The 10,809-nt window shown below is 37.4% G+C and overlaps 1 protein-coding gene across 2 annotated transcripts in view; it reads right to left on the reverse strand.

Annotated features, from left to right (window-relative positions):
- Positions 1-10,809, reverse strand: part of LOC102872926 (acidic mammalian chitinase-like) — a 51,363-nt gene that overhangs the window by 545 nt on the left and 40,009 nt on the right. The window contains exons 2-10 of one of the 2 annotated variants that reach the window (XM_006899285.1): positions 9,106-9,135; positions 8,340-8,541; positions 6,798-6,854; positions 5,576-5,741; positions 3,210-3,334; positions 2,916-3,039; positions 2,450-2,635; positions 1,212-1,331; positions 977-1,118 (exon numbers count right to left, since the gene is read on the reverse strand). In XM_006899285.1, coding sequence (XP_006899347.1) covers positions 977-1,118; positions 1,212-1,331; positions 2,450-2,635; positions 2,916-3,039; positions 3,210-3,334; positions 5,576-5,741; positions 6,798-6,854; positions 8,340-8,541; positions 9,106-9,135 — 1,152 coding nt within the window. The remainder of the gene's footprint in view (positions 1-976; positions 1,119-1,211; positions 1,332-2,449; positions 2,636-2,915; positions 3,040-3,209; positions 3,335-5,575; positions 5,742-6,797; positions 6,855-8,339; positions 8,542-9,105; positions 9,136-10,809) is intronic. The other variant, XM_006899287.1, reaches the window with a different exon arrangement.

Raw genomic sequence — 10,809 nt, forward strand, 5'->3', positions numbered from 1 at the left:
ACACACACACACACACACACACACACACACACACACACACTGTTCTTACTGTCCGAACTTGCTAACAAGTTAAAAATAAAATTTAGGAATCAATTCACTTATCAAAAAAAAACACACAAAACAACCAAAAAACAAAAAAATCCCCACACATAGAGAGGAGTAAAGGGGCTTGGAGCTGAGCTCAAAGGCAAAGAAATCTAGGAGAAGATTAAGGACTAGAGTGTAAGTGCAGAATTGAGGAGATCAATGGATGGTTCTCAGGAATTTTTGAAATGTGTGATTTCAATCTAGTCTTACTTTAAATAAATTAGTTCTCTCCTTCCTTGATTCTGTCTAAATTATGAAAAAATATTTACTGAACATCTAATAAATGCACAATTATTTTCTAGAATCTGAGTGTAAGTGGTGAGCAAATAAACTCTAAGGAAATCTGGGAGACTGTTGGAATGAATTTGCTTGAACTACAGATTAGAAATAAGTGAGCGTAAGTGAAGGTTTCTTGTTAAAATTTCCAAGATGGCTAAGAAAGAAGTTTAGAAAGAGATTCTGTAGAGAAGTAGATGGTTATACTAAAGATTAACATGCCTTCCATCGGCATTGATTTCTTGAGTTCTTTCCTTTCTTGAAGATTTAACAGATCTAGAAAACCTACACAACTGGAAAGACAACCATAGCAACCTTATGAATGGCAGATCAAAAATTCTATTTCCCTGTTCTGTCAAAAATTCTATTTCCCTGTTCTGCAGTATCTTCACAGCCTTCACCATACTCACACCTACTGCTGTAGTCCCATATAAACACAGAGTTTCTGGCCAGAAAATTTAGATGTTGAGGTAGAAGAGAGCATCTATCTCTCAGGTGGGCAAAAATGTGAGGTAAGAGGGAAAGAAGTTCCACTCAGAAATGGATATAGGAACAAAAGAAAATATATTTTGTATTACAAAAGAAGTATTTCTATGTCTTTTCTTTCACTTACTTGCACTCTGCAGGCCAAGGGCATTCTTCAGGGTGGAGATCAGGGGAAACTTGCCCTGGTTACAGAAGGTTCCGGTGAAGTCATCCAGGTCAATGGCCCAGACCATGGCACCTCCAAAGTTGTTCTGTTTAAGCCACTGAGCCTGTTGAAGTACAGAAAACAATGAAAGTCATTTTTCTTCCTGGGCCTCAAATCTGGGATCTCATTACATGCCAGGGATTAAAGTCAAGTTTACCTTGATATTGAAACTCTTGATATTGTCATAGCCAACCCACTCATTGCCCTGGTAGGCATAAGGCACATCCTGAGGGGCATCCCAAACCTGAGTGGCTCCATTTTTCAGGAAAGTACAGATCTGTAAAAAGTCAAGAGATTCACCTCTGTTATAAATAACTCCTATAAAGAAAAAAGGGAGCTCTGGTGGCCTAGCGGTAAGAAGCTGTGCTGCATTCCAATAGGCATGTGGTTCTAATCAACCAGCTGCTCTATGGGAGAAGGATGGGCAATCTCCTCCCATGCAATTAACTGCCTCTGAAAACCAACTACTGGGTTAGCTATAGGTTGGTTCCACCTCAAAAGTACACAGCAACGTCAATAAAAGGGAGAAAAAATAATCCATACACTTGCTTTTTAAATTTCTTATTCCTTTAATGCCTCCAACTGAGAATTTCTGACTTTGAATTTGTAACTCTAGCAAAGGAGATAATTTTTATTTTAAAATTCATGTTGTTCCCACTCCTAGTATATAATCTTTGAAGCCCACTGTAATGTGAGAAACATTTACTCTCTTGCCTCTGTGCTAATATTAATGACTTCAAGTATGTGCTCTGTGCCCAGAGAGATTACACATTATTGAGCACTTTTCATATTGAATTATGTGAAAGAGCTATTTAAACACTTTTTAGCCTTGAATGATTCACCATCCTTTGCCAGCAAGTTGATTCTAATCTATAGTGAACCTATAGGTTAGAGTAGAATCACCCATAGAGCTTTCTAGACTGCAACCTTTCCTGAAGCAGGGTGTCACATCTTTGGTAGAGTGGCTGGTGGTTTCAAACTGTCAGTTTTTCTGTTAGAAGCTGATGCTCACTTAGCCATTACCCTATCAGGGTCTCCTTATTAGAATGATACTCTGAGTTTAAAGAAGATAGTCAGGGGGTAAAATGAGCATTTAAGATTTCGGCAAATTCTAGCTCTATACCTACTTGCCAACACTGCATGAAATTCACAGAACACATACAGCTGAATCTATTTTCCCAGTTGTACTGTTGTTAAGTGTTATTGAGTTGATTTCAACTACTAGTGACCTCATGTGACAGAGCAGAACTGGCTCATAGGGTATCATGGGTTGTAATCTTGTGGGATCAAATCATGAGGTCTTTCTGCATGGAGCTGCTAGGGAATTCAAATTGCCAGTCTTTTGGTTAGTTGCCTAACACTTAACCATTGTGCCACTAAGGGTCCTTCACTTGCCTCATAATAAGCCCAGAATCCAGCCTGCCGGGTGTAGGGTCCAGCAGGACCAGCTCCAGAGGTTGGGGCATTAATGCCGGTGTTGGATGGGTTGCTCAGGATGAAGGTGTGTCCATAGGCTGGGAATCCAACAATGAGCTTCTCAGCAGGGGCTCCGTTATCCTTCCAGTAGTTCATGGCGTATTCCTGCAATGGCAGCAGCTTAAATAGAGGCCCAACCCAGTCAATGGCCCAATGCTTAGTGGTAGTTTCCTTTGCTAACTGGCAAATTCATGGTGTTACTGATAGAAGGATTACTTGGTGAGTTTTCCCCCTCAAAGTTGAGTGAAATTATAGATAATGTGATATGATAGTTGACTTAAGAGTTGTCCAATTTTTTTGAATTTATGTTTATTTTTTGCCCGTGAATATTCTTGTGATAATAACACTGTCTCAGGTCTTCTTGTGAGCCTGGACAAGGACTCACCACATTGAGGTAAGCGTTGCTGCCAGTGTCAGTGGGATACTTGTACAGGGGGCTGTTCTCGCCAGTATAGCCTTCCCAGGAGCCATGGAGATCATAGGTCATGACATGGATGTAGTCCAGGTACCTGAGGTGACATAAAGGATTTACAATAATTTCTGATGATAATTTTCCACACTCATTTAGGAAAAGATAGCACTTTCAAAACCTCTTAAGCAAGATGTCTAATTAGCAAAGACAGAACAACACCTACATAGGTGGTGCCTACAGGATTTGAGGATAAGATATATCACTCACTGGGACAGCTGGGGGATTTCATAACCAGATTGGATGTTGGAGATGCCAGCAGCCACTGCAGCAGTGACCATCAGCCTGGGCTTGTTGACCTGCTTGGCTTCCTGTTCAAAAGCTTCACGCATTTCCTATGGAATAATAAATTATGATATGACATCAATAGGCTACCTTCAGTTACCTCAGTAATAATAAATATATGTTTGTATAATGTTTCCTCTTTTGGAGTATTTTCACACATTTCCTCTTACTACTCTCAATAACCTTAAAATGCAGATAGGGCAATATGAATCAATTTTACAGGTGCCTAGTAGGCCCAGTTTCTTAACATGCTATACAAAGCCCTGTGTGATCTAGTTTTTGATACCCATGCTACCTCACCATTTATTACTCACCTGTTTGCCCATGCAGGTCTATATCATTTATTCATGTTCTATCTTTCCCTTTTCCTAACAAACTTTCTTCTAAAATTGAACTCCAGAATCACTTTCTGTAGGATGCCAGTTCCAGTCTTGCCTGCCCCAGAGTAGCATGAGATGCCACTCTTTATGCCTTTTTCAGGGCACTTATCAAAATGCATTGTCATTATTGGTTATTTTTCAGTCTAACACCTTGGATTGTGCTCCTGAAAGCCAAGGATTGAGTGTTTGTTTTTCCTTCATTTCTACACCTAATCAAGTGTCTGGTACAGAGTCATTCCTAAGTATTCACAGACATTCTAGTGTTATGGTTAGAAGCCATAGACTTGGGAAAAGTGAGTAAAAAGTAATAAAGTACTAGATACTTTAAAGATACTGGAAAGGAAAGGCAAAATACAATAAGGGGATAATTACAAATACTATAATTAATATATTGAAGCAGGAGTGGCATCTACTTCCTAAACAACATGCCTTTGAAATTCTATGAACCTTGATAAACAATGATAGTTATAGAAAGGCTTCAGGTCTTTGCTTATAGGGTCATTATGAGTCAATCTGCATTTGATGGCAATCAACAACAATTAATATATGTGGTGTTAGTCTAAAAGTTGGTTTTTTTTAAGCCTTTACAGTAAACCCCATCTGGCTCCAGCTACCTTAACTATAGACACATGGTCTTGCAAATCATCAATAGCTCTGGGACTAGGATAAGAGAAAGAGTACTTCCTACAATGAGTAGCAAGACTTGAGGTGACAAGAAGTGTTGTGACAAAACTTGAGAGAGATAGGAGTAAGACCCTGGTGAAAGTGTGACTCTGGTAAAGGAATGACTGTGGCATTGCTATGGAAGGTTTGCTGTGGCAAGGTGTGACCCTAAGGCTTCTTGTATTTGTGCTGAGCACAGTTAAAAGTTTTTGCTGCTCTTACCAGATGCTAGAAGGAGAAGCTAATTTATAACTGCTCTGAGGCAAACCTTGCTGGATAATTTGGATTTGACTGCTGAACTGAAATCAGAGCCTGGACTAATTGAGGAATTGTGCCTGGAACTTGGACTAAAACTTGGACTTGTTTTGGATAATATTCTTTGCTTTCCCTACTCTCTAACTTACTTCTGTATTAAACCCACTTGCTGGTATCATAACTGAGTCTGTGAGACAGCAATGACTAAACAAATCTCTTGCTGCTGCTGTGGTTGTAGAGGCGCAATGAGGCTGAGCTATGGGTTCTCTATCTGCTCTGGGGAAGTGAGGAGCTGTGCTATTTTTACACCCTCTGGCCCTTGTAGAGAAATGTTCATGGCCATGTGCCCCCACATACCTTTTTCTCCTCTTTAAACAATATATAAAACAAAATATTTATGCATGATTGATTGAAAGCTCAATATGCTTCATAGAATTATATGCAAATCACAATAAAATAAGGGATTAAAAATCACCTGAAGCATCACCATTGAAAGCTAAATGGTCCTGATATTTAGATTTTAAAAATCTTTACAAATGTCTTTTTTTAATAAATGCACATTAAACTTAGTCATTTGCAATAAAGAAATCACTGTTTTAAAAAAAAATGAAGCATAAGCAACAGCAATGGATTTGGTGATCAGACTGCCCAGCAACTGCTTGTTAGACTAATTGCTTCTCTGTATCTAGTTTCTTCATCTGTAAAATAAAGATTAGAATAGCTATAGAACCTGTATTAAAGTTATATGAAGATGAAATGAATTTGTGAACTAGCATAGAACACAATGTTTGGAACATAGTAAACATACTGTTTCTTATTTCTATCATCATCATCATCATCATCATTAAAGGCTTGTTGAATGAACGTGTGATTTCTAAAACTTTTTGCATTATAGGATTCTATAATTCTAAACAATAGTTTTCTTTTACTCAAGGATACCATGATTTTAAGCAATCTATTTGTTTGGACAGCAGACTTTTACTTTCTTCTCACCTGCACCAGGACGGTGAAGAGGTGCTTGTCCTGAGGAGGGCTTCCGCGAGAGCCAGGGTACTCCCAGTCAAAGTCCAGCCCATCAAACTCATACTGACGCAGGAACTTGATGACTGAATTGATGAAAGTCTGGCGGTTCTCAGGAGTGGAAACCATGGTAGTGAATCTAGGTAAAGGAGAGAAGGTAGAGGTGAAACTCAGCACAGTCAGGCCTCTTGTTACTGTTTATATTATCTGTGTGTGTATGCTATGTCCCTGTCTGTCCATCTGAAATCTCCCTAAGGACCCAGGTTGTTCTCTGTTGATGGTGGCCCAACTCACATTCATTCTATGCTTGATGTGCTCACTATCCTCCTCAGTCCTTGGAGGAGCAAGGGTCTACTAATTCTTTCAATCTAGATACCTTGAGGTCATTGTAAATTCATCACTGTTACTCTTCTTCTGACTTCATCTACTCTCAGATTTTGCACTTTTTCTTCAGACTTGTTAGGCCACCCTGGTTTTCTGCAATGAGCCTTCCTGGGACACACATCTCCCTAACTGGGCCCTGCAGTAGATCCTCTTCAGCTACCACATTTCCTGAGCAGCTCTGTTCTGTGGTTTTAGCTCACTCTCTGAAATTTCTGCCTTGGAGCTCTTCATTGGGACTCACAGCTCAGATTAATCATGCTCTTAGTTTCTTTTATCCTTAATTTGTAACTCTACTCTTCCCATCTCTGGTACCTCACATTCCCTTTATTTTGTTAGTCTTTGATCTTTCTCTCAAGTTGCACTTGTTGTTTTCAATACTTGATTAACTCAGCTCACTATATTCTATCTCCAGACTGCCCCTCAAGTTTATAGGCCCTCCAAAAAGTCCACATGGCTTTTTCTTTTCTTCCTCCAAAATGTAAACAGTGCTGTCACAACCTCCTCAGAGTTTGTGCTTTTGAAATACCTTAAGAGGAGATTGTTTTAGAATCTCAGTAATTGAATCACTGTGGATTCAAAGATTATCTATCCAAACACAAACATAAAAAATAAATAGTGCTCTATTTCATATTGAGGTTCTATTATATTTCATAGTAAAGTTCATAGTAAGGAAAATATGAGCATATTTGTTTAATTAACACATGTCTTTAATGTTCTGCCTTAGATTTGAAGTCTAACAGGACAGAGATGACAATGGACTATTTGCTCTGTAGGTTTCAGCCGTAGAACGATTTGTTCATTGAGGACTTACGGGGCAGTTCCGAAGTTCCATCCTCCAATGGCTAGGAGAGTCTTCAGCTGGCTATTCCTGTAAATTAGAGATTTAAAAAAAAAAGAAAGAAAGAAAAGGAAATGGATAAATGTGTAAGAGTTAACTTTATTTAAAAGAACATTGCTTTAGGACCAGCCCTATATGATCCCTCAGGATCATATCCTACTGCTTTGATATATTTCATATGTAACAACAGCTTCAAAATTACCTAGAACAGTTTTTCTCAATGGTTACAAATTTTCTCTGCAGAGGTTTTTATGCAATTACCATCATAAAGACACTTAAGTTTGCTTAGGAAGATTTAAATTATGCAACTTAAATAATTAAAACATTCTTGATACATATGACATAAGCATAGTTGCCTTTTATGCTATTTTATTAGACTAAAAGGTTACTTGAGGATAATTACTTTCTCAGCCTCTGTGACATTTGACATGAATTAAATGGATTGGAATTACATGCCCTTTCTGGTTCACAAACCAGAAAATGGTTATCAAACATCAGTGTATCTAAGAATTATGTGCAAGGATCACAAGTCAGGGGAGAACATTAATATTTCAATCCTCTTCCACAGAGATTCTGATTCAGGCCTGGCATTTTTATCAGGTTCTTCAGGCAAGAAGTCAAAGGATCATGCTTAATGACACAGAATTCTAGTGGGTTTGTTTACTACTAGGTATCATAACTTAAATACCAGTAGCTACATTTAAGATTGTGTCACTATTAAATATAACAATGAGTTACAGCCTTATTCTTCTGGGTATGAGTGATATAAAGAAATTGGAAATTAAAAGATAACAAAGAGCTTTTTAATACAAAAGTAAAACTTTGTTAAAATAGAGGAAACCCTTCTAATATTTGGGGAAAATCTCCTCTCATGAGATTAACTGTCGCCGAAAACCTGCCAGAGGGTCAGCTAAAGGTTGGTTCTGACTCTACTGTACACAACAACAACAATGTATAATCTTTAGTATTCTCTGCTTCCTACCTCTTAAATCTAAGAAGCTATGATGGCTTATAGTTTGCTAAGCCATAAAAAACAAAATTCTTAAAGAGAAAAAAAAGAAACAGAAGCAATTAAATTATTTTAAATCTGCTAATTCAAAACCTTAGATTCCCTCCAAACTCAGATATTTGTAAAGTAAATAGCAGATCTCTTTAGGCAATAATTTTCATATGGATAACTTATATTTGAAGTTTATGGTGGGGAAAGATTGTAAGGTTGGCACAGGACTGGAAAATGTTTTGTTCTGTTTGATTTAGGGGTGCTATGAGTTGGAACTGACATGATGACACCTAACAACAATACTGAGTTATTCTTACTATTTAAAAATTTGTCTCCTAGGTCAGAAGCATTAATACTGGCTGGGAGCTTATTAGAAATGTCACTTTCTTCTTCACCTTAGACCTAATGAATCTGAATCTTCATTTTAAGAAGATTCCTAGATTATTTACTTGATCATTGATGTTTGGAATGTTTTAATCTAGGAGATACAAAATTAGCTCTCTCTCTTCTCTTACTTGTTTTTCAGGCCATTGAAAGCTTGGTAGAAAGTCACATCATCCCACTCAATGGTGGCGATCTCGTTGTTGCTCATTCCAGCAAAGGCATAGATGAGGTGAGTACAGAGGCAAGGGTCGATGTTGTCAGGCTTGAAGCGTCCCAGGCCTGGCCGGTACTGGGCCCAGTTGGTGAAGTAGCATGTCAGCTGGTAGGCAGAACCTGGGGAGAGTAAGGGAGAATAAAGAGAAAGACTTGATTAAGATATCATCGAAATGGTGCTGAAAATTTTGGCCCTGTCCTTATTTCCTATGTCTCAGATGCTTGGTCTCTGTGTAGGAGCTGTCATTATTAACAGTCTTGCAGATGAGTTCTAACTTTTTAACTTGAGAGGTGGGCATTAACTTGGACAGTCTATTTTAACTTGAGTAGATACATTTTAGCATCTTAGGCTTGGTTTTAGATAACCCTGGGAACTTTCTGAGAATTGAAACCTAATAGTCCCATGAAGTTGAATAAAGTAAATAAATTTATTAAATTTGATAAACAAAGTTTATAACTTTCTGGTGGTCCTGCTGAAGAGGACAGCAATAATACCTGATTCAAAATGGTAGATTCAACCAAAATCTCTCTCTTTAAGAGTTAGTTCTTTTACTGGTAATATTGGAATAGAAATGAATATTATATAACCCCAAAACATGGATTTTTAAAATTTAAATAACTTATAGAGGTTTAACCTGAAAAAATATTTATGAAAAAGATTTTGTCATAGAGCCCATGACTTACCCAGCTGAGCACACAACAGAAGGGACAGACCTAAGGGAGAAAGACAAAGCATATATTCTACGTCATTAATCTATACTTCACAGAACCTCATTCCGAGATCGTAAGTACTATTCTATTTACCATAGATTGTTACAACTCCAGTGACACTGAACTATGCTAAGGGGCAGGCTTTTCAGAAAATTCCCTTCCCACGTCTTGGTGAAAAAAAACCCAAAACACCCAAACAACAAAACCCCCAGGCACTCTCTTTTTCCAACTTCCATGTCGGAAAAAATGTTACTGATGCAGAGTCAGAAGTCTATCTACTATGCATGGAAAATTTATTTTCTGAAAATATTCCAAACTCACTCTACTTAAATGATGACACATTCATCCATCTACACTTTACCTACATGAACTGGGATGCACCCAACCGTCCAACAGACAAAGCGTTCTTTAAAGCAATGAATTCAGTAGGTCTTGGAGCTTTAGAAGCTTTTTCTTTTTCTTTTAGAAACTATACTTTAGGAGAGTTTATTTATTGATTGATCAAGGTTTAAACAAAAGTTCACAGGCATATTGGGGGTTTTATCTAGGTATTTATAAACATTTTTGTAATATCAATTATGATACTCACAATGTCTGATCATCTGCTTATTATAGTTTGTCTTTCTCTTTGGAAACCTTCATAATTCCTAGTTTTTCTCTTGCCTCTAAAGGCTTCTGAGGAGTAAGAAGAAGAACTAGCAACTGTGAGGAGAGTGTATAGATGTCTCTTCCTGACTTCTATCAGAGTACTTGTTTTACAGATGGTACTTGATATTCCGTATGCAAAAGTTTCTGAAACTTTTTTTTAAAAAAAGAAAAGTATAAATCACAGCTCCAGAGCAAATAGGGAGCTCTGGTGGCCTACTGGGTAAAGAGTTGTTCTCTCAACCCAAAAGTAGTCAGTTTGGATCCACTAGCTACTCCTCAGGAGAAAGATAGACACTCTCCTTTCATGTGATTTACAGTCTTCGAAAACCCACTGCAGGGTTTAATCAGCTGAGTTGATTCCAACTCGGTGGCAGTTGGTTGAATTTTGTTGCGAGCAAATAACAAAATCTGCATAGAAACTATTTGACACTAAATAGTTTTACTGAATCAATGTATGACTGAACTTATAACAATGACATTTTTATGGTACATCATGAACTTAATAGCATAATAGAAATGGAAAGAAATTCTAAAAAAGAAGAAAGCATAGCTGTCTTTATTTCCTACTGAGATTGTCATCTCTGAAGAAGACTGATCAAGAGCACAAACATGTAAATAAAATTATGCAAATTCAAGTTAGATGTAGTAGAAAGATGAGTGGAAAATAGGACTGACAAAAAAAGAGAAATGATAAATATTAATTAAAAATTATTCATTCTTTTAGGATCATGCCAATGGAATCAATGAAGGCAGAGATGACAAAATTTAATTAAAATGAAGTGTACAAGTGGAAGATTGATTTGATTAATGTTCTAATGTTTTTGTGATCTCTTAAATCACAGATGGTAAATATAAATTACTACGATGCATTCAAGTGCCCTATGCACTCATAACAACACTTTAGAAATAGAAATATATCTACTTTTGTGAAGCTTTCTAATACTAACTGTAAGTTACTAATGGCCTGTTAGCAACTAGAAAAAAAAGTCTCAGTAGTGCAATGGAAGAGCTCTGCTGCCAAATAAAAGG

This window comes from Elephantulus edwardii, unplaced genomic scaffold, assembly GCF_000299155.1.
Source record: "Elephantulus edwardii isolate Elephantulus edwardi_28Jun2011 unplaced genomic scaffold, EleEdw1.0 scaffold00252, whole genome shotgun sequence".
Taxonomy (NCBI): Eukaryota; Metazoa; Chordata; class Mammalia; order Macroscelidea; family Macroscelididae; genus Elephantulus; species Elephantulus edwardii.